The sequence below is a fragment of the Poecilia reticulata genome, chromosome 6 (assembly GCF_904066995.2).
Source record: "Poecilia reticulata chromosome 6, P_reticulata-male-v2, whole genome shotgun sequence".
Lineage (NCBI taxonomy): Eukaryota > Metazoa > Chordata > Actinopteri > Cyprinodontiformes > Poeciliidae > Poecilia > Poecilia reticulata.
The window spans coordinates 25573081-25596767 of NC_088835.1; the positions used below are offsets into that span (position 1 = coordinate 25573081).

At 39.2% G+C, this 23687-nt stretch overlaps 1 protein-coding gene across 4 annotated transcripts in view; it reads left to right on the forward strand.

The window, feature by feature from the left end:
* ano3 (anoctamin 3) overlaps window positions 1-23687 on the forward strand; it is a 43464-nt gene extending 19777 nt beyond the window's left edge. For 2 of the 4 annotated variants that reach the window (XM_008412042.3, XM_008412040.3), the window contains exons 6-25: window positions 33-77; window positions 4885-5019; window positions 6159-6265; window positions 7263-7318; window positions 7475-7596; window positions 10026-10160; window positions 10255-10351; window positions 11676-11736; window positions 13551-13633; window positions 13739-13879; window positions 14196-14360; window positions 14475-14511; window positions 14624-14735; window positions 14948-15005; window positions 15294-15391; window positions 15617-15780; window positions 16653-16805; window positions 18558-18708; window positions 18815-19004; window positions 19677-23687. In XM_008412042.3, the coding sequence (XP_008410264.1) occupies window positions 33-77; window positions 4885-5019; window positions 6159-6265; window positions 7263-7318; window positions 7475-7596; window positions 10026-10160; window positions 10255-10351; window positions 11676-11736; window positions 13551-13633; window positions 13739-13879; window positions 14196-14360; window positions 14475-14511; window positions 14624-14735; window positions 14948-15005; window positions 15294-15391; window positions 15617-15780; window positions 16653-16805; window positions 18558-18708; window positions 18815-19004; window positions 19677-19859 (2293 nt within the window). In that variant the 3' untranslated portion in view covers window positions 19860-23687. Of the gene's footprint in view, window positions 1-32; window positions 78-4884; window positions 5020-6158; window positions 6266-7262; window positions 7319-7474; window positions 7597-10025; window positions 10161-10254; window positions 10352-11675; window positions 11737-13550; window positions 13634-13738; window positions 13880-14195; window positions 14361-14474; window positions 14512-14623; window positions 14736-14947; window positions 15006-15293; window positions 15392-15616; window positions 15781-16652; window positions 16806-18557; window positions 18709-18814 lie in introns of all 4 variants that reach the window. The other 2 variants (XM_008412041.3, XM_081608251.1) reach the window with 2 other exon arrangements.

The following is a 23687-nucleotide window of genomic DNA, read 5'->3' on the forward strand; positions in this document are numbered from 1 at the left end:
TGGTAACTTTCTGTTGTGTTTTTTTATTTCAGAAAAAAATGCTACTTCACTGACTGGAGGAGCAAAACCCTTGGCAGGTGAGGAAATTTTACATATTTGGGATTTTTTGGTGGGGATTTAAAGGTTTCTTAAAGAAATTGTTGAAAAATCTGGAAAAGTCTGAATAAGTGTTGAGAAATGAAAACTGATTATGGACTAAAGTTTTGAGTTTCCAAACGTTATCTCATTTCACTACTGAAAAGATTAAACTCTGAGTTATGGGGAAATTTTATTCTGGTTTGGCACTAGGCCTGTCGCGATAAACGATAAATCAATTAATTGCACGATAAATTAAACCTCTCGACCTCATTTTAATTATCGTCTTTATCGTCTCTTCCTGCCTTTTATTCTTTCTGTTGATGACACTGAATGAAAAAAGGCTCAGCTCCGGTGCTCTCCACTGACCCTCCCGTCCTCATTTCCTTAGTCTAATGTCCAGCGCACATTACACAAGTTGTCGGCCCATTTTCAAACCCTGAGACACATTAGCCGACAGAAATCCCAGGTATAACGGTTCGATCGGGTTCGTCGTGCCGTGTGGTGTCCAGCCACATGGGCACAAAATAATGGCTGCAAGTCCAGTTAACTAATTTTAAAATCAGGCATTAATCAATGCTTTACTAGAATCTACCTGTGATGCATGTGGCTAGAGTCAGCGTAAAGTCCTGACTGAATGAAAATCATTATAACCTATTTATGTTACGTTAACTTAGAACAGAACAGAACTTAGAACAGCTGAAAACTTACCGGGTTTATCAACTGCAGTAGCAATTTGGCTCCAACTCCTCCCCTTGTCATTTCTATATTCTTTGCACGAAATGTTGAATAAATATTAATGTTGTTTCCATATATCATCTCCATTGTCGCTGGACTTCATGTTGCGCCGTGTCAGCTGTTTGGGATTCCCCTCCGTAATTTCCCCTCAGAAAGCACGAAGGAGAATTCGCGCTTTCTGATTGGCTACCGGTCACATTCAGCGTTAAGCTCCCAGTCGGGGAAAACCCCTGATTTAGATCGGAGTGGCCAGACGATCTACCGTAACACACCACACACTGCAGGATGATCGGTTACGAAATCACCAGCGACAATCTTAGATCGGGCACTCTTTTGGATGAATGCAGTATTTATTTCCACTTTGGCTTTATGTTGTTTAGTTTTTATTCAAGTACGTTTTTTGTTAATTGGAGACTGAGAATCCATTTTATTTGTGTTTTTTGTTGTTTTGTTTATTTTATAAGTTACAGTGTTATGTGTTCTTTTGAAAATAAAGTGTATCTATCTATGGCAGGAAATAACATGCATTATTAGTCATTTCCATTAAATCAGTGTCAAAAAGTCTTGAAACAATATTATCGTTTATCGCAATAATTTTTTAGACAATCGTCCAGCAAAATTTGTTATCGTGACAGGTCTATTTGGCACAATAAAACTCTAAAACGTTCAATTTAAACTGGATGCAAGGTTTTTGAATTGGGATTTGTTTAGCTTTTAAATTATGGAAACCTGTAATTTAAATAATTAAAATCAGCTTATATTTTTTCATATTAAAGATTTTACTAGCGATTAAAAAAAACAACTAAGCAGTCCTTTAAAATATTGACTAATGAGACGCCTGTTACAACCTTGTGTTGTTTCACGGCTTTTGAAATGACAGAGATACAAATGTGAATCCTCAACTGTTATTTCATCCTAATATGGATAATGTGATAGGAATCTTGAAATGGAAACATCCTAAATAAGATTCAGAGGTTCACAAAAGCTCTTTGTGTCCTAATGAACTCACTCAGCCCAGCTTTTACAAACCATTTCTGTGCCGATAGTGTCATTTTGCAATATTCATCATCTTTGGTGAACAGAATATCAGCTTCCATTTCCCTCACAGATGACGAGAAACACTGGAGATTATTTAAAAAAAGATATTTGAAAGAAATCCAACAAATCAGCAGGTGTGTTTTAATTTTGTCATTGTTTTCAAACGACATGCACCCTTGAGTTGACAAAGCAAACCTGCATGAAGCGCATAAATCTCCACGGTAACGGTTGAATAGAGTGGCTCACCTACTTTTGGCTGCGCCTTTCAATAACATACTTTCCAGTGAATATAAATGGAGCCACAGAAGCTCATTTGCATACTATTTTTAGATAGATGCACTTAGCTTTGATGTGATATTCGAACTCGGAGTAGAAATTTAAATTTCCATTGTTTCTTCTCACTGAGATGCAAATAATAAAAGAAAATAGTCTAAGTACCAGACTGAATGTTTTGCATATCCAACAATGAAAACAAACAAAATAAACAGAAGATTCTGCTCTGTAATATTATTGTGCGGAAATTGTTTCCCCTAATTATGTTGTTAATGAGCACATCAACAAAGCGAATGGGAGGCAGTGTAAGCAAACGACTCTTTCATAAAGAAGCATTTCTGCAATTTAAATTATTGCAAATAATGTTTTAATGTTGCTTAAACTGTCTAAATTATCAGCATAATGCAATATGTCTCCTTATAACGCCTTCAAAGAACAAAGTATTTGTTGTTTTGGTTTCTTTCTGAAGAAAAACATAGTTTCATTACATTAGATTAATCTAATACCCGGGATTTGAGGAAAACTTGGCTGCAGTTTGCGGAGCGGGATGAGATTTATCATCAAATACAGAATCTGGCCAACTGTGATTAAATTAGGTTCTGATTTGGTTACCTGCTGGCGCTGAGCAGAGTGAAATGTCAGCTATGATTGGATGTTACTGGAATCAGAACTGCCGTTGTTTCATCTGCGCCGTCTTTGGCAGTTCATCACTCCAGCAGTCTTCTGCCAGTTCATTGAGTTAATCAGTTTTGTTTGATTCTTCCACCTGCCTGTGGTTTGTTGTCACAAACAAATCACTGAGTCTGTTATTTATGTAATTACAGTTTATTTAAATCTTATTTTGTAAAATAAATTTTAAACTACGAATGAAATTCATTTTTCCTAAGGAACAAAGTTGTTAAAATGCAGAAAGCACCGGAAAGACCAAAAAGAAAAATAAGGACAGTAAGGAAATTACCTTTGTTCATCTGTAGGTTCTTCACAATTCATAAAGCTGAAAGTACATTTATTTCAGTAACTTAATTCACTAGGTGAAACACATTGTTGATGTTTTTAAACCGTTATATCTGTTAATTAGCATAATTTTCTGTTCACAGCTAACAAAAGAAGCAACATTTAAGATTTGAATATTGCATCAGACCAATAAAAAGTCTGAAATATTGTTATTTTTATTCCCATAGAGTAGCTTTAGCATTCATTAAAGGATAAAGATGCAGTAAATTTCACCCAGAAATGGTTTCTGAATCAATTTTCTGTCTCTGTGATCAAACATTTGTTCACTGAACGACAGGTACAGTTATTTATGGTTCCCTCAGCGCGAGTCCTCCTGACACTGGAGTTTAAATCAAGTTAAGGGTTTTCTTCAGCCACAGTGTTATAAATTTACCTCTGGGAGTTTTTCTTTGCCTTTTGTTTTTGCTCTTTGCACAGAACTTTCTACAGCTGGAACACAAATTATTTATTTGTTCTCGCATTTATGGTCCTCAGGAGATGAGTGTTAAGAAGGGTAGTGATTCATCAATATGGCATAGTAGCAGCTAAAACATGATGAAAGGTAGTGCAGATAATTAAAACCTTTGCACACAATTTTGTAGGAGAACAAGAAGAAAAACGAGAGATTGCTTTTGGATTTTGCTTACCAATAAAATCTGAAAAGTGCGGATTCAAACTGTGGAGGAGTTTGAATCTGCACTTTGAGCCACAGTTCAGTTATGGAACAATTCCCCAGCCTGAAAATCTCACAGATCACCAATCAATCCATGATTTTAAAATGGAGAAAGTCACCAAGAGCACAGCCTTAAACTGGAAGGCTCGATGAGGAGAGCAGGAACCATGAAGGAGGTTTATGGGAACGCTGGAGGGGCGGCTGCTGATCTGACGGAGCTGGTGGTTATTTGCTCTAAAGATGTGACCGTTCTGAAAGAGCGGAAAGAAAAAAAGATATTAGAAAGTACAGTTTGTGTTGTGCCACAAGGTCAGTAGGAAATACAGCAAATGTTTGGAAGAAGGTGATCTGGTCAGGTGAGATGAAAATTAAACACAATTTATGATGGAAAAAAACATCATTGTGGATTTTTTTCTATTATTAATAACCAGAAGGATAAAACAAATGCAATCAAAGTTGAACAGCTGGAAGAGTTTTGAGCAACAGTAGAGTAAACCGGTCTATTCTTAGTTAGGTTTGCTTAAGTATAGCAGTTAAGAGTTAAATTTTCCTAAATTTCACTTTTTCTCTTAGGAAATACAATATGTGGAAGTTTTGCCAGTTTGTTCTGCTTATCCACCTGCATTTGGCCAAGGTTTGCATCCTTCTTAATTGAACTAACTAGGTAAAAGTCAGCTCCTCTTATAAAAGCAGGCCAACCCTGCTCAACTAAAAGTGAAATATAATAGTAAAAACACCCCACCAGTTTTAGCTGCTACTATATAAACACACAAAAGCCACGATGTTGAACAGTGACAAACTATGTACATAAATAAGATCATGGGTTTGTGATGCTGAAAAGAAAAACTGCAGTTAATCCTCCAAACCTTGTTCAGCCCATCTTACGCGTTTCCCGTAGAAAGGTGTAAATGGTAAATAAATAAACAGCAGCCTGGATGACGCCACACATGTGCTTTAAAACGTGTTTTCTGGTGGGGCGGGGCTACCAAGGTTGTGCAGCAAACAAGGTTAGCTGCCATCATCTCATAGTGAAGTAAACAATCTGCTTGATAATCTGCCCCATTAATCCTGTTTTCGTCGGTGCGCCTGTGCAGCAGGTTTCATCTGAGGTGTCAGCAGATAAAAAGCTGGCTTCCCAAAAATCCCATGAAGCTGGACAAAGAGGCGCTGCCCGACCTGGAGGAGACGGACTGCTACACGGCGCCCTTCAGCAGAGCGCGCATGCACCAGTAAGAGCGCTCCTGATTAAAAACTCACAAGCATGGTCACCACGGATACGACAGTGTTGGGTTTTTCGCTATGGTTTAGTTTTATTTTGTTAATTCAGTTTATTTTAATTAGTTATTAGAGAGTGTTTTGTGGTTTTAATTGGTCAAATATTGTTTGGTTTGTATTAATTGTAGTTGTAGTTTTTTTCACACTTTGGTTCATTTTTAAGTGCAGAATTCAAAAAGGTCAAAGGATTGTGTTGTAATTATATATACTACTCAACAGAAGATACCATTTTTTAAAGAAACACATCTGACTCTGACATTTTATTCCAACTTTTTGCTGTCTCCATTTTGCATTCAGCCGTAGTGAACGGAGGATTATGGAGTGCTGCAATTTGCCCACAGCTTTTGTCAACTGCTTGTGTGGGGAAAAATAATAATTTCACATAATTTCAAAAGGCTAAAAAGTAGAAACACAAAAACAAAGGATATCATATCTGTACTTTCAGTAGCTCCTCTTTATAGACACACCATATAGTTCCCGTTAGCTATAGTTTCCCCCCACTAATCATTGTTTTTATTTATCCCAACGAAAATGTTCTCTCAATGTCAGTTTTTGTTATTTCATAGTTTTAGTTAACTATAATAACCTTGGTGATCACAGCGGCACATAATAGCAGAGTATTAGCGATATAAAACATTCCCATCAGATCCTCTACTGCTTCTTTCTGGATTTTGAAAGCTGGAGATAAAAATCTGTGCTTGTATTTTTTTCAGAAGTGTCACAGAAATCAGAGTAAAACTAGTTCACCATAAATAAAACATCAAAAACAGCAGCAGTTGTACATTAAATTATTTCTTCCTGATTTGTTCAGTATTTGAAGCTGAAAGCTTCTGTCTGAAGAAAGCCATCATGGCATCATCTAATCTCATTTCTCAGGAAAAGCATTTCCAACTTTCCATTCTTCCCATGTCTGCTTGTGTGTATTGCTGAGTGGAATATTGATGCGATAACGAGCACAAACTTGGCAACATGAATTGTGTCTAAACGAACTGTGTCCCGTCGTTATTGACTCCTCTCACATTACGGGCTTTGATGGGACGATGCCCCGCTGCATGATGGGAAACTAAAGGAGCGTGATGTTGTTTCTTCTCAGTTTCACTATCAACAACAGAGAGACGTTCTTCTCAAATTCAACCAGGAGCAGAATAGTCCATCACGTCCTGCAGCGCACCAAGTATGAAGACGGAAAATCAAAGATGGGTAAAAAGATACTCCACTCTCATTTGCTTCCACACATACTAAACAATAATCCCAACTTTATGTGCAACCATCTACATGCATATAAAACATACCAAACTTTAGATTTTAAAATGTACAAGATCTTTCTTTGAATTTGACTTTAGGATTATTTGTAGAGTAATCCTACTTTTTTACTTTCATATTACAACCACAATCGCTGATGTATTTCTGAGGAATGTATGAAACCAACACAAAATATTACATAGTTATAAAGTGGTTTTTAAAATTTTATAAGAATAAAAATCTGGATTTGTATTCAGTCCCCGAAATGAACTAGTAGAACTACCTTTAGCTGCATACGATTACCATCTGAATCTGAAACGTTTTCCCCCTCTTTTTTTTACTTGCTCTGCTAAATTGGGGTTTTGTGATCATGGGGTTTGAATGTATTTCTGCAAGCTGTTGGCATCATACAGCCTTATCACAAATCTGTACCCAGTTTTGTTTCCGAATTGTTTCTTGACTCCCACTTGTCTGGCTTCTGCCAACATGATTTGCTGATTAAATTTTGGCCTCGGAGCGCTGGAACGGATTTAGAGTTAATATTTTAAATCGAGTGATGACTTTATTCCCCCCCAAAAACATGATATCAGCTTGGCTTAAAGAGTGGAAAATCCTTTTTATCTTTCCTCCTATGGTTCTCGCTATCAGCTTTTCATGTGTGAAAGAACAGCAACAAAAATAAAAATAACTGCACTCTAGTCCTGAGTTGGGATTTTTTTTTTTTACTGAGTACAGAAACTGCAGGCAACCACTGCAGTAAACTTAGACATATAAAGAGAACACATCACTTAAACTAGCTCTAATTTAGAAAGACTGTGGTAAATTGTTGTTTTTGTGAAAACATTTGCTTTCAATTACCCTAAAACTGGTCTGTTTGTATCAATGACTGCTGCTGAATTTTTAATGTGCTGTTATTCTGGGTGTGCTTGAGATCATTTGCTTTACTTTACTGCAGGCATCAACCGCTTACTGGGCAACAACACATACGAGGCGGCGTTTCCTCCACATGAGGTGGGCTGATTCTAATTTGAAATGAAACTGTTATGCATTCAAGAATCAGGAGAGTAACTGAAGGCTGTTCACATAAAGAAATGAACATATAAAAGCCAAGCAGGAGATAAAAGCTAATGATTATTACCTGTGAAATGGCCTTTTTGGTCTCCTCAGGGCGGCTACAAGAGCGGACATCCAATTAAGACGCACGGCGCCCAGAACCAAAGGCATCTTCTGTACGAGCGCTGGGCCCGCTGGGGGATCTGGTACAAATACCAGCCTCTGGACCTCATCAGGTAATTAGCTTTGAAGCACAGCACCAGGAGATATTTTTGGATTTATGCCCTTTTTTTGTTTTGCTTTGGGTTTTTTTTCTTTTTGGGTTTCTTTGAGCTTCGTGTGAACAAGCAGAGTTGTTTAAACGCAACACAAAGTAATCCAAGCAATTTATTTTGCTGAAGACGTAATATCACAGCTGGCCTCTGTTCTGTGTTGTTACGTAACGTCAAATTTCTGAACTTTTAAGATATTAGATTGTAACAGCTCAGGCTTCTGCTTTGTTTGACTTTTATTTTACCCCCTGAAACTAACAATTTAAGATTTGTTAGAAAAATGGAAAAGAGGCAGAGTAAACCCTGGACAGGTCACCAGTCCATCACAGCTTTAATTTTCTAATTAAAAACAAAGTGTGTCTTTCAAGGGATCCAAGATTAGTTGAATGTGTTGGCCTAAATATGTAAAAATTTTCCTATTAACTAAAAAAAAATGCTGTTTGTGATACGCTAAAAATCATAATTATTTCAAAAAATTTACATCTTTTGTTATATTTTTCCATAGAGTAAACACAGGAAGGCTAACTTTACCTGAGTAGTTGTTTATCATATTGCGTTTAAGTGCTGTAATTTTAGATAATGCAGCATTGTGTCACTGTTGGCCAAAATAAAAAAAAACAGTGAGGTGAATCCGGATGCTTCCCACACGAAAAAAAGAGCGCAGTGGAAGAGAGCCGGAGCCGAACACAACTTCCAAAGTACTTCATCTGCGCTCTCAACATTTTTCTCCAGAAGACTTTGAGTCATTTATGCGAGCAAAACTGACAAAGGCTCTACCAGGTGATCGTTACCTTAACAACCTAAAAACAAATGCAGTACCCACAGTTTTTATCCACAAAATGCCTAAACCCCGCCTATTGTAGGAATTTGTGCTTAATTCCTTTCTTCTCATATCCTAAAACATGAGCAATCAAAAATTTGATAACCAGTCACAATTAACACTGTCATGTTTTCTCTTTGCTCTAACAGTGAATGGCCCCCAAGATTTATTCAGCACCTTTTCATTACCGTATTTTCTGCGCTATATGGCGCACCGGATTATAAGGTGCGCCTTCAATGAATGGCCTATTTTAAAACTTTTTTCATTTATAAGGCGCACCGCATTATAAGGCGCATAGAATAGACGCTACAGTAGAGGCTGGAGTTACGTTATGCATCCACTAGATGGAGCTGCACTAAACGGAATGTCAACAAAACAGCCCGACTCCGGTCGGCGAGGAGAGCCTTTCGCGACTGGGCCGGGGCGTGGATGGTCACCCTTCTCCGTTTGCGCACAGCATGTTCGTGGAGAACCTGGTGCTAAATGACCTGCAGACGACCTGATTATCAGGTCGGTAGGTAGATACGTCAGTCAAACTTTATTAACAAACCAGCGTTCTGACAACTATCCCAGCATGCACCACGCGTTTCTTCTTCTACAGGCGAAAATCAAGTTGGCGGCTGCTTACCGTAGTTGCTAGACCTGTTGTGGCTCAATATTGGTCCATATATAAGGCGCACCGGATTATGAGGAAATTGAAGGTTTTTAGGTGCCTTATAGTGCGGAAAATACGGTAAATTCACTCCGTGTTTTCTTCTAATCCTGCTGTCCTAATTGCTGACAACATATTCTGTTTCAACTTGTCTGTCAGCAGAAATTGTTTTGAAAATGTGTTAGACTTGTTAAATATTAACTTTGACATTTTTGTGCTGATGATGCAGGAACGTTTTCACTCCTGTATCCCAAAACTGTAGCAATCCCTCTCTAGTGTTTTACTGGCTAAATTTTTTTCATCGGTTATTTTTTTCTGGGTCAACTTGAAACTTTCTCAATCCATCAACCGTCAGCTTGACCTCCTTCCAACTGCAGCATTTTTTCCACAGTACTTTTCAAAACGTAAATGTGAAATTAATGAAATGTATGTAATAGCTTGTTAATTTTACATTTCAATCTGACAAGTGAGACTAATTTATTGAGTATGACTTTATAGTAGATACTGTTTATTGCTTATTTTTATTAGCACTTATTCAGGTTTACAGAGAAAATTAATATTGTTTGGATGTTTGTGTAGGACTACTGAGAGACCGACTAAAGATTTGACATCTCTTCTGACCCCCAGTGATGTGTGAGCCCTGTCCTCTAACTGCTAATTGCTCCTGAGATTATTTGTTTTATTTCTGTGAGACACGTGTCGTCCTAACTGAGACTGTGACCGCTGCGTTTTGGGGATCAGTCACGGTTATCGATTTGTTTCGCATCGCAGTGACCTTTCAGTCCGACAGCTCCTTTTATTCATTAAGCTGACCGGATGCTCCCTATAGGCTACGCTGGAAGTACGCTGCCAAGTTCAATTAAAGCTCAGCGTAGACTATTAGTAAATTTTAATCAATGTCTGCCTTTGTGTTGCTCCCAGGCGGTATTTTGGGGAGAAGATTGGCCTGTACTTTGCATGGTTGGGCTGGTATACAGGCATGTTAATCCCTGCAGCCCTCGTTGGTGTTTTTGTCTTCCTGTATGGACTCTTTACCATGGACTCAAGTCAAGTGAGGTCAGTTCACACGCTAAGCTGATCATATTCAATATGATCCAGACATGTCTGGTGATAATTGTTGGTTAACTTTCCAAACTCATTGTCCCATCAGTAAGGAGATTTGTGAAGCCAACACAACCATCATGTGTCCTATGTGTGAGGAAAGCTGCAAGCCATGGACGCTGAGTGACAGCTGCGTCTTTGCAAAGGCGAGTACATTTACTTCAGCTTCTATTGGCCCTTTGCACGTGACGTCATTCTCTCTAGAACTCCGCCCACTCCGCCATGATGGACATCAACACGGCCACTGCTCCTTTACAGCTAGTCTAGTGCCAGAAAACAGGAATTGTCTCTCCTACCATCAAAAATGTTTGCAAAATTGAAACTTTGACTGGAGAAGCATGGATTGGTCAGATAAAACTGACTGAGCTGTATATAAGTATAGAATAAAAATATTATTGTTTATACGTGCAGTGGTAGACTACATCATGGACTGGTTTCCAGTTGATCACAGGGCAAACAAGAAAAAATAACCATACACACACACACACACACTCAGACCTGAGAACAATTAAAGAGATCAATTATTCCTAGAGACACATTCAAACTCCATGGAAAAAAAAGACAAGGAAAAGAAAACATGACCTTCTTGCTGCTATGCAACGATGCAAACAACTGCTTCTACCTGAAGCCTAGAAAGAAAACAATGTGGAAAATGTTTGTGTCTCTAAACTTTGTTTCCTACTTCATTGCTTAAAAACTGCATTGTGCAAACAACCCATTGTTTATCCATCCTTCCCTAAAGTCTCCATTTTCCCAGTTTCCATTTTTAAGGCCTCACCTCTGTAAAACATCCTGCCATATATTAATAACTGTTAATAAAATCAACTAATACAGACCAAGAGCTGGAAATTTGAATGTAAAAAAACAAGAAACTCTGACCTGAAAATGTGCAGAGACCGTGACCCCTTGTAGATTAAGTATGGTTTGGGATCTGTTATGGGAGTTTTATATCTAAATCTTTATTTATTTATTTTTTATTTTTTTTACTGTCTTGTTGACAGTGACCTAATGATGGGTCACCAGTGGGTCTTCCAGCGGACAGACAAACACAGAAACATTTCCCCAGAGAATCCAGGTCTACACAGACTGTGCAAACATAAATGCTCCAACATTCCCCTCTCTGTGTCCAAACTGGTGAAATATTAAAGCAGTAGGCTAAGTGCTATCCTCTTGGCAAGGGAGGGGTTGTACAAAGCATTGATAGCAGCTCTAAGAATAACTGTACTACAAGTTATTTTGTAAAAAACAATAATTTTTATAAATGTGGGTTTTTTTCCCCACTGTGTAAAATGACTTACCGGTAATTAATCTGCTTATCTGACTCCTGATGAGCAAATAATTATTTTTAACAAAAGGTTAGCTGGGCACCAGAATGGCAAAGTGTTTGGTAAATTGCAGCTAAAACTAAAGCTGCTCAAGTTCACATTGTGTAAAAGTCACAGTTCTCTCTTGCATGGTTTGTATTTTCAGGTAACTCGTCTGTTTGACAACGGCGGCACTGTGTTCTTTGCCATCTTCATGGCTATTTGGGGTAAGTTTGTTTTTCTACAACGGCTTCTGGAATTCGCCTCTATTTGCGCAGGACTCTTGTTTCAGATTTCCTCTCAAACACATTAAGTTCTTCAGCTGGGAATTTCAGCACAGTAAACACTCTTTGGTGGGAATACAGAAGAGCTTCTCTCTGTAATGTGTTTGTACGAGGATAACTCAGAGTCATCCCTCTCTGACTGGCTGCCTGCTCTGCCCTGATGTAATTAGTTGGATAATTAGCCGTATCCTCAGAGGGAGGTTATCGTTTGCCTCTGCAGGGTTGCAAAACTGCATGGTGATACCGGTCTGCTGCAGCTGCTTTCCCACAGCTGTATCGTCTTTACAGCACAGCGTGTAAGCATCAGTGTGCAGAAACTCATCTCTCCACCAACGTTGTAAACAGTCACCTGTGCCAGAGGGAACAACCTGACATACTTAGTTCTGTTTTTGGACTAAATGGAGGAGAGGAAGGTTCCTCTCTGATTCCTACTCAAACCCTCTTTGCCATGTGGAGCAAAGTAGCAGAGCTTGGTTAAATGCACCTCATGTATCCAGCTATGTGCATTTCTGAGATCAACATGAAAAATTTGGTTAGCTTTGGGAACTGAGTGCAGGCTTCTAAAAATGGCTGCTTCTCTATCTTTATAAACAAAACTAGGTCAAGCTATATTAAACTTCAGCGTCTTTAGTCTAACAGCAAAGTTTTCCTGACAAAGGACTGAAATTCAGCAGCTTTTTAAGGCCATGGCAGGGGCGCCTCCAAGCGGTGACCCTGCGGTGCCATGGCCCCCCTGAAAAAATCCCAGTAACCCCGCTGGGACCCCTAGAGAAATCCTCTGCCCCATTTAATAAAAATCACATTCAGTTAATACAATGACATACTGACATCTTGCCACTCTAAATGTTTTATTGGCCCCACCTGGCCTCTCCTATGAACATTTTCTGGGGTCACTGCTGGGTCACGGTTCAGTTTTTTTCAATGATATGCTCTAAATGAATGACTTCATACATGACATTTATTTTCTTTTCGTAATACTGATTGTCACTAAACAGTGTATCCTTCTCTCTGTTGTTCATTTAGTTCAAATAGAGACAGAAAATACACAGATATATATATTTTTTTATTCTTACACATGTAAGATCTTAAAATATTAATTTGTCTTGACAAAGAATAGCAAAAAATAAAACTAAGATTGCATAGAAGTATTGCAATTCTTCATTTTAATTTATTGTGTGATTAATTGATTAATTGCTTATTGCCTCAGGCTTAGCCAGCATCATGCTGTGGATATTATGGCAAGGATATGGAAACTAATAATTCACAAACAAATGTATACATTGTTGGCTGATTGTAGTGTGTGCCACCCAGCTTTCTAGAAAACCTTTTTCCTGTCTGTGACAAACCAGCAGACATAAATCAACCTGACAGTCAAAGAGTGTTGTTTCTGTTGTGTGCAGCTCCAGCGACAACAGGGGCCAACACAAAGAAACAGAAAGCCTCCAATCTAAAGGTTTTACTTTCAAAGTTTTACACCAGAAAATAAGCGAATGCTTTTGTTGACCACTGTGCAAGGAAAGCTTTGATACTGCTGCTATGTTTCTTCACTTCGTCCTCACAGGGCCAATGCAGCGTTATGGCAGTAATCTGTTTCCATAATGGACATTGCACATCTCTGCAGTCTGTGTTTCACTCAGGATGTCTGACCGTGATAGGCTGTTTGCCTCTCCAATGTATTCCCTTATGCACATGCTGCTGTTGCCCGATTCATATCAGAGTGGATCAATAGCTTGATAAATTTCTGATTGCCTCTGCAGCAACCGTATTCCTGGAGTTTTGGAAAAGGCGGAGAGCAGAACTGACGTACGACTGGGATCTCATCGACTGGGAGGAGGAGGAGGTACCTCACAAAGAGATCCAGTGTTGTTAGGATCACCTCAAAATGTTCTTTTACGCCAAAGTTTTTATGTAAATCGAGTTCATTGTGTGACGTTTTGTTAATCAGGAGGAGCTGAGGCCTCAGTTTGAAGCCAAGTACTCGGGAGTGGAGAGAGTTAACCCCATTTCTGGAAAGCCTGAGCCCTTCCAGCCCTTCTCAGACAAACTCAGCCGCCTGATGGTGTCTGTGTCTGGAATATTCTTCATGGTAAGCCTTTGGATCTGAGTGGAATCGGCCTGTTTGGGATCTGGGTTCACATTTTGATCAGCGTGACATCAGCAGAAGGGTTATGTCGCCCCCTGCTGGCCAAAGAATATGATTCAAGTAAATGGACATCTGCACTTTATCTCATATGTTTTATTATAGAAAACATTAGAAATAATAGTTATTTTTCATTTCTAGTTTACGTTTTCCCTCCTGCAGTGGTATTTTTTTCAGTTTCTTGCCCAGTTTTTCATTGTGTCTTCAGTCTTTAAACTCTGTCGTCTTTAAACTCTGTCGTCTCACCATCTCGTCACCTCAGATTTCCCTCGTTCTGACGGCCGTGTTTGCTGTCGTGGTTTTCCGTCTCATTGCGATGGAGAAGTTTGCCTCCTTCAACTGGGACTTTATCCAGAAAAACTGGCAGTTCGCCACGTCTGGCACTGGCGTCTGCATCAACTTTATGATGATCATGTCTCTCAATGTGGTGGGTGTCTGGACAAGCGTCGACTGTTTTTACATTCTGTCCAACAAAATGTTTCACAACAGGAAAAAAATTGTTTTTTTAATCGTTCCTCATGAGTTGTTTCCATTTTGTCAGGTTTATGAAAAGGTGGCCTACCTGTTGACTAACTTAGGTGAGTTTTTTTTACTCTCATATATTCATTATGCATTTATTTTCATATTTGGCTGCCGATTTTTTCCCCTTTTCATCCTTTTTAACCAAACACTCTTGCTCCTCTTGTCCAGAGCACCCACGCACCGAGTCTGAGTGGGAGAACAGCTTTGCTCTCAAGATGTTTCTCTTCCAGTTTGTGAATTTGAACAGCTCCACATTTTACATCGCTTTCTTTCTCGGAAGGTAACAGCCGTGAACTTTGACATTTTCCGACTCGTTTTATGGTTCAGACTCTTGTGTTTTAGCTCTGCTTAAGCTCCTTCCAGTCTGAAAAAGTGAACAAAATGTTGTTTTTCTGAGATAATTATCAGCATTGTTTTATTTCCACCGTGAGTTCATTAGTATTTCACAGATTTAATTCAACTGCCTAATTATGCGCTCCTCAATATCTCCAGGTTTGCTGGCAGGCCTGGAAGCTACAATAAGCTCTTTAATCGGTGGAGGCTGGAGGAGGTGAGAGCATTTGATTATTTCAGAGAAGACGGAGTTGATTATCACTCTCAACGTTTGGATATATTTAGAACTCCCAAACGATTCATCTTTCTAATGATCCGCCCACTTCTTTCTGTGGAGAACCATTCATCCTTTCCCACAATTACTCGGATTTTCAACCCTAATGCTAAAAAAAAAAACCACAACAGGAGCCGGCGTGTCAAAAGATTCCCTCATAACTCTGAATTACAAGGCGTGAAATATGGATGCAGCAGCTGTTTGTCATTTCAATGTTGTTTCTTTCTCAAGTGTCACCCCAGCGGCTGTTTGATTGATCTGTGTCTGCAAATGGGAGTCATCATGTTCTTCAAACAAATCTGGAACAACTTCATGGAGCTTGGATATCCGTAAGTAACACGTCATCCCCACTTCACACTTTGTTTGCAATGAAAACACATTGATGCTTAATGATTTCGACACACTGCTCCATTTATTTGTTAACTCTCTTTGTCTTTTTACCCTTTAGCGTGTGAAGAAAAAAAAAAGCAAACATCATTTCTGTCCTTTAAAGCCTCTGTTGCACTGTCAGAAATAATTGCTTTGAGATGATACACTGCTTCCTGCGTCCCTAGCTTGCTGCAGAACTGGTGGTCTCGCAGGAAGATGAAGAAAGGAGGAGGAGGCGGCGGCGGAGGCCAGAATGTGGAGAATAAAACCCAGCTGCCGCAGTGGGACAAAGACTGGAACCTGCAGCCGATGAACGCACACGGACTGGTGGATGAATACCTGGAAATGGGTAAAATGTTGCACTTTCTGTGAAGGAAATGATGTAATAATCGTTGAGCTTGTTGGTGTTTCTAATTGCATTTGTAAAAGGACCAAATTAAATTGTTATTCTTTGGTTGGTTTACCAGAATACTTTAATAAGAAATTTAGGGTGATTTATTCATATCAAATGTTTATTGTTTTTTATTTTTCCACTCACAACTTGAGTTTGACATTTTAACCATCTTCATCCTTGTTGACACATAACCTGCAGAAAAATGCACATTTGTTCAATGATTTAAAAAAAACAGTTGCCATTTTTCTTCTACAGCTCTGGAAAAAACTAAGAGCCCACTTAAAATTATCAGTTTCTCTTATTTTACTTTTTATGGGTATATGTTTAAGTAAAATGAACATTGTTCTTTTATTCTGTGAACTACTTTCTTAAATTTATTTATTTCCAGAAAATGAGAAATTTTCAAATTAATGAAAAAGATGCGGAGCTTTCAGACCTCAAATAATGCAAAGAAAACAAGTTCAGATTCATTTAGAAACAGCAAAACCAATGTTTTAACTGAGGAAGAGTTCAGGAATCCATATTTGATGGAGAAGCCATCAATAGGTTCAATGCAGTGGGCTCTTCATTTTTTCCAGAGATGTATGTTTGGGTTTTCAACTTTTTTAAAAGCGAAATAAATAATATGAAAAGTCACAATCAAACAGCCTTTGATTGTATTTTTTATATATATTATATGGGAAACAAAAATTACTTCTGCAGAATAATGTTAAGGGAAATTATTTTTTTTGCTCAAATATTCTGGATGTTTTAAAAACTGGAAAGCCAAAAATCTAAGAGCTATTCTTCATATTAAAGTGCAGACTTTTCTTTTCTTCTCTTTGTAGTTCTCCAGTTTGGCTTCACCACCATTTTCGTAGCAGCTTTCCCTCTGGCTCCTCTCCTGGCTCTGCTTAACAACATCATTGAAATTCGTCTGGATGCCTACAAGTTCGTCACTCAGTGGAGGAGGCCCATGCCAGCGCGGGCAACAGATATAGGTTGTTGTCTCGCTCTGTTACTCTCAGACTCTGAGCTATTTTGGGTTAGAGACACAAGCCCCATTTTTCACATCTCCTATTATCTGTATTCTATCTAAATTCCTCTCCTCTTATCCTCAGTTTCTTCCACTTGTGATGCAACTGAACAACATGGGAAAAAGTTTTACTCTTTTTTTATAAATAATGTGCCGGAAACAATTTTCACCCCCTCTTAAAGCCTGCACAACTGCTTTTTACACTGTGCATGAATAGTGATCATACCCAGTATTTACTTTTATGTGTTTTTTCATATGTAAATTACAACTACATATTTTTTAATTGTTTCTGTTTGTAATAAAACAACACAAACAAACATGGTTTTTAAGCATTTTAGAAAAACTTGAAAGTGACTTGTGTAAATGTATTGAGCGCTCTCTATTACCTTTAACACATTTGAAACTCTTTTATAAAATCAGTTTTCACTATTTACAATGATGAAATCATAAGAAGTCGGTCCAGCTCAGTTTATTTATATAGCAACAATTTACAACAAATGTTATCTCAAGGTACTTTACAAAAAACAACAAAAAGTCAGTTCAGTTAAATGTGTTTTCCAGGCCCATAGTGCCATTTTATAGCATAATAAAATAACTATGTTACCTTCAGTTGTTGTATACCAAATAAGACCAAATAAATTTTATATCCTAATTTAAAACCTTGAAATTGGGCCTCTGTCTCTTTAAAAACTTCTGCTCTTTCTGAAACGCCGCCTTCAGGAAGTCATCACAGCATCGCTCCTCTGTTAGCCTTTTAGCAACGTTTTTACCAGCGTTGAACTCAGATGTATCTCATATAATGAACTCAGCAGAAGCACAGTTCCACCAGGTGTTTGCTAATTGCTGCTGGCTAGTCTGAAGGAGCTGAGAGAGGGAGTCGTAGGAGTTGCTCTGTGAGGCGCAAGCTGGAAAACTGCAGCTCAGAGGAGGAGCTTCGTCTGAAGGCGGAGCTATGTCCAACCAGGTGTTTTCCACAGCTGAATGGTTGCCATGGAGATTAAGGGATTACTCAAACATGCAGGAAAGAATCAAATCAACACTCCAGATATGTTTTTGGGAATAATATTATATACATAATACTGCCCCCTTTAATAAGTTTTCTATCTAAGGAAGCCAAACAGGTCGAGTCTCTGACTTGCAGAAATTGAGAAGGACAGAGTCTTACCAGAAACAGTCCATCCTATGGAGGCGGTCACATCTACATCCTGTCCCACTGTGCAGCCATATGCTACGCCTCCCTCTCCATCAGCTCACTCCCCCATAAGATAAGCAAACTCCACCCTTTCTCTGCTCCACTTAGCCCTTCATGTGTCACAACCCCCTGTTAATAAAAAGCAAACCTGTACGAATAGAACCTGTTTTATATTTACCCCGACATTTACTGATGGTTCAAACCCTAATTCAACACAAACGTGCGTGCTTTCTCTGTTCGATAAAAAATAATTGATGCAGGTTTTTGTGCAGAAAAAGATGGAAGTGCGTGCTCACAGCACATTAGCTGAAAAGCAGACAAAGCAGCACAGTCAAAGATCAGCCGGGTCGTGTTTATGTTTTTCTACCCCCTAGCTGAAACTAATTACTGCTGCACTAATAAAAATGTCACAGACAGTTGAAAGCATATGATTTATTCCTCCTCATTAAGGTTTGAGGGTTTTCTTAACCTCTGCTGCCCCTCGTTATGATTAATAAAGCATTGAACGATGTTGATCTACCGCAGGTATCTGGCATGGGATTCTGGAAGGTATCGGCGTTCTGGCAGTCATCACCAATGCCTTCGTCATCGCTATAACCTCGGACTACATTCCCCGCTTTGTTTACGCCTTCAAATACGGCCCCTGTGCGGACAAGAGGCCCCGTCACACAGATGAGTAAGAGGTTTTTTGTTTTTTTTCGTTTTTAAAAAAGCTGTTTGCAGATCAAATATATCTGGAGGTGCAGAAGCTGTTAAGTTTCTTTTCTCTGCAATCGTCCCAGGTGCCTGCAAGGTTATATGAACAGCAGCTTGTCTGTGTTTGACATGTGGGAGCTGAAGAACAGCAGTGAGTTCAGATACTGCAGGTACAGAGACTACAGAGCGCCGCCCTGGAGCACGATGCCCTACGAGTTCACCCTGCAGTTCTGGCATGTTTTGGCTGCCAGGCTGGCATTCATCATCGTCTTTGAGGTCTGTCACTGCGCTCTGGTATGCTTGAGTCTGTATAAACGAGGCAGGCGGCTGCAGCTAAATCCCTTCCCACTGTCTGACTTTCATATTTTTAGCAGCTTTAGATGTACTTTTATTAAAAGAAAATCTTCAAGATCTGCTTCAAGTCATTTTCTGTGGTATAATTAAGTTATACTCCAAAGTAAAGTGATCAATGTCTAACACTTCTAGACTGCACAAAATGTATCCAGTGTGTGCTGCAAGTGATGTATGTTTACCTTGCTCTTGAATTTGATCACATTTTGTTTCATTGCACATAGTTTTTCTTTAATTACAAAGAAAAAAAATGTGGCTATACATTTGTATTCCACTCAGTTCAATCAGTAGTTTGAAGACTTGCTACAATTAACTCTGCATGTGATTTGGTGTAATTTTTGACCAGCTTTGCACATCCAGAAATTTTTAACACAAGCCACCATGTTTCACCATGTTTAGAATGAAACGCAGTTTCTGTATGTCATATTTTTACCACTATTTTTACCACTTTGTGTTAGCCAGTGACATACAACTAAAGTTTGAGGTTCTAATTTGTGAAAAAGTTCAGATTCCTTTGCAAGGCACCTTTTATCTAGAGTCTAAAATGCGAGTCAAAACTTTCTGCTCTGCATTAACTTCCTACGTTACCTTTTTCAGCACCTGGTGTTCGGCATCAAGTCCTTCATTGCGTACCTCATTCCGGACATGCCGAAGGATCTGTGCGACCGCATGAGGAGGGAGAAGTACCTGATGCAGGAGATGATGTACGAGGCGGAGCTGGAGCATCTGCAGAAAGAGCGAAAGAAAAACGGGAGGCGTTATCACCACGAGTGGCCTTAGCCTCGACCTGTCCACAGCTCATCACTCAGCCCTCAGCTCACCAACACAGCCCCCGCCCCCCGTCCCCGTCTGCTTATTTATGTATGTTAGCTTTGAGCGTCTAGCTTTGCGCTGGTAGAGTCTCTACACCAAAGACATCCTGTTGAGATCTTCTCCCTGAACTCCTCCTTGTGTTTCCTGCGCCCCTCCATCCAGCAGGTTGCCCTTGGATCCTGTGCCCTGTCACGGCTTCAGTGGAAAAACCTTTGCAATTGTAATGTTTACTATGCAGATCAAGGGCTGCAGTCGACCCTTGCTCCCTCTCAGCCCCGAGCCCTGCAGCCTCTCTCTGTGTGGCAGCTAGCACTTTGCTTCGGCTCTGCATGGCAGCGCGTTTGCTCCTCTATATCGTCGCCTTCGGCAGAGATACGTGTGCGTGGCACTAAACGTTTCCTTGTTGCCAAGTGATTCTGGTGATTGTGGCTACCAAATAAAACGGACACTGCTCTTACAAAGTAACTGTATATCGCTGTTAAAGCATGTTCACTGACATTTTGCAGATATTTCATGAACTGCAAAGAGGAAAAAAAACAAAAAAAAAACAGAATTCAGATCACTTGTGAAGGGTGTTGACATCCGTTCTGTGCATTTGATGAAGAAACCTATAAAGTGCATGGTAACACTGTTTTGTACCTTTTGATAGACAAACTCCTTGTCCTGATGGCTGGTGGTTCATGTGAGTGCGAGTTGTGAGGTTCTCTGTGTTTCTGTTGATCTTGACTGTCTTGAGTTGAGGAAATGCAAACTTGGTGAAATTTGATTGTGCCTGCAGTGTAACAGCATCATCGCCATCCACAGCTTGGTCAGCACATGCCTTTTTTCTTCTTCTTCTTTTTTTTTTTTTTTAAATAAGAGATGTTTGGTTTGGATGTCGGCTATACCTCAGTACCTTCTCGGGGCGACGGTGTATTTATGTCGTAACTGGACTCCCGTCGTGAATAGTGCGTGTGTTTGCTTTCCAGGATCCAGAAATCTGCTCTTCCGTTCGTCTCCCCGCAGTCTGTTTTTCATTTGCCCCTGGAAGTCATGAAATGTGGTTGAAACTCAGATATCTTGGAAATACCTGTGGCTTGGATGTTCGGTTTGCAGACAACGTCCGTATGCTGTTCCTCGCTCGCAGAGCACGAAAAGCACGCTTCTGACCCAGTGTTTCAGAACTGCGGAAGTTTAACTTCTTTAGACGTGGCGTTTAGATGTGTTCAGTTAAGATGCCGTGGATTTTAACTGCATGCTACTTTCTAATGAACTTGAGAAGTAAAACATTGCTGCTTTTTTCCTGCTAGATTTGGTCTGGATCCGGATGGTTCCTCAGTCAAACACCCTAAAATTATGAGTTTATAAGGCCTTGGAAAGCTATTTACACCTCATAAATCTTCTAGTGTATATTATTGGGATTTACATGATAGACCAACACGACGTAATAATTGTGACGTGGAAGAAAATTTTCTTCTTTTATTTTTTTCAAATATCTGAGAAGTGTGGAATGCATTTGTATTCTGTATCCTTGAATATAATTCTAATTTAAAAAGAAAGTCTTGAAAAGTGGTGTTTGTTCTCTGCCTCATAGGGACACAGTAAACATTTGGGGGAGCGTGCTCTGATGTCAGGAGATCACAGTCGAACTTTCCGTGTTCAACGTCGGAAGAGGTCCACCACAAAAGACTTGCAGATGCATTTGGATTCTACAAAGTGTTGACTTGGGGACAGCGGTGACACTTTATTTGAAGGGGTGTGCGTAAGACTGACATGACACTGTCATAAACATGACATAACACCTGTCATGAACATAAAGTGTTTATGACTGTTTATGACAGTTGTCATGAAGTGTCATTCGGTAAATAATGACACTTTTAATGCAAAGTTGCTCTAAAAGTTGCATTAAAAGTCCATTAAAAGTGCCAACTTTGCATAATTTTGTAAATTATGATAATTTAATGCAAAGTTGGCATTTTTAATGGACTTTCAATGCAACTTTTAGAGCAACTTTGCATTAAAAGTGTCATTATTTACCGAATGACACTACATGACAACTGTCATAAACATTCATAAAGACTTCTTTATGTTCATGACAGACGTTATGTCATGTTTATGACAGTGTCATGTCAGTCTTATGCACACCCCTTCAAATAAAGTGTTACTGGGAAAGCTGATATAAATGCATGCCAAGAAAAAGAAAAAATCTTTTTAAATTCTTTCTTTGTAAAAACAAATGTTGGAAAAAATTTAGTGCTTTTCTTTCACGGTGTGATTTTTTTTGTGTGTGCGTGTGTGTGTGTGTGTTGGTCTAACAAATAATTCCCATACAAATTAGGCTGTGGTTGTAATAAGGGGGAGAAAAAAAGGGGCAGCGTTTAAATAGATTGACTACTTTAGCAAGGCGGTGGATTAATGTGAGGGTGGAGCGGCTCATACTTTTCTTATTTGGTGTTATAAATCATCATAAGTCATTTATCATGTGAAGGGATTACCCAGAGTGCATTGCATGGCATTTTTATGAGACTCAATTGAATTTTTATGTACATCAATTCATGCATTTTATGCTTTTATACCTTTTCTTTTGCACTATCAACCCAAGTTTCCAATTTCTCACACTCTGACAGACAAAGTAACGTCCACATTTCTCAGGTGTCCGCTGAATGTTTGCAGATGATCTGATTTCTATCCTATTTTATAAGATGCAAGCTTTCTTTTCTTGTTTTTTTATTAGAAATAAATTGTTGCGCTTCAGTGCTCTTTGCATGACTTATATGCACACTCGGTAGAAAGCTGTTTTTTTTATTTCAAGTCTTTTTTTTTTCACTGCTGCCCTTAGCTTTGTGAAGTAGGTCAGAAATGTCCTCTTTCTGTACGAAGCAGGCCGTTGGTCAAAAACTAATGACGCTTTCAGGTCATGCTTAATCCAATATTTCACCGTCTTACTGACATCAACTGGTTTTTAAAGAGTCTCTTCCCTGCGATGTGAACACTAAAAATCTATGCATGTCGTTATCCTGGAGTGCTACTTTTCTTTTCAGCAGATGTAGATGCACCGGTACGTTCGTACTGTAGAGTATGCATGTCTTTATCGGCTGCTTTTAGCAGAGCCAGCGTCTGTAGAGTTATTACACATATCACCTCTATTTTTTCAGTGTTGTTCATTTTTGGAGTCGCGTCAAGATTTTATATTGGAGGAGTATTTTCTAAGTCACAGCTTTGGACTCTGCACTGTTTAACACCATCTGTCTGGGTATTTCAAGGAGATTTCGATGTAAATCCTCAGAGCTCCTCTGCTTGGACTCTCGTTTGGGAATCACAAAGATGTTTACCTGTGAACGGCCCGAGAATTTAACCCAAAGGCAAACGACGGGGGGGTGTTAGGAACGACCTTGGATGACCCTGTTGCTAATCATTTCTTAATGGCTCTTCATCAGTTCACCTTCTCACAGGTACAAAATGCTGCACAGCGGTGGAAAGGTGCTTCTCCAGCCTTCTACCTTCGGCAATAGCACAACATTAGTGTTGTATGATAAGTAATAATGGCGTGACGTTGCACATGTCTGAAAACATAGCAGTCTGGAGGGGGATTAAGCTTCATGTGGTTCGCTCTGCCTCCTGATAGGATCATGCTTGAAGCACAGTGACGTCAGCTCATACATTTAAGTCTAGTAGGATGATATGACTGTATCGATAGCATTGTTTACTTCATTCCTGTTTACATGTACAAACATTGAAATGTATAAAAATAGTGTAAAATACTTTGGATATCACTCTTTTCTGTAATAAATCATGGATTGTAACTTTTAAATTAAA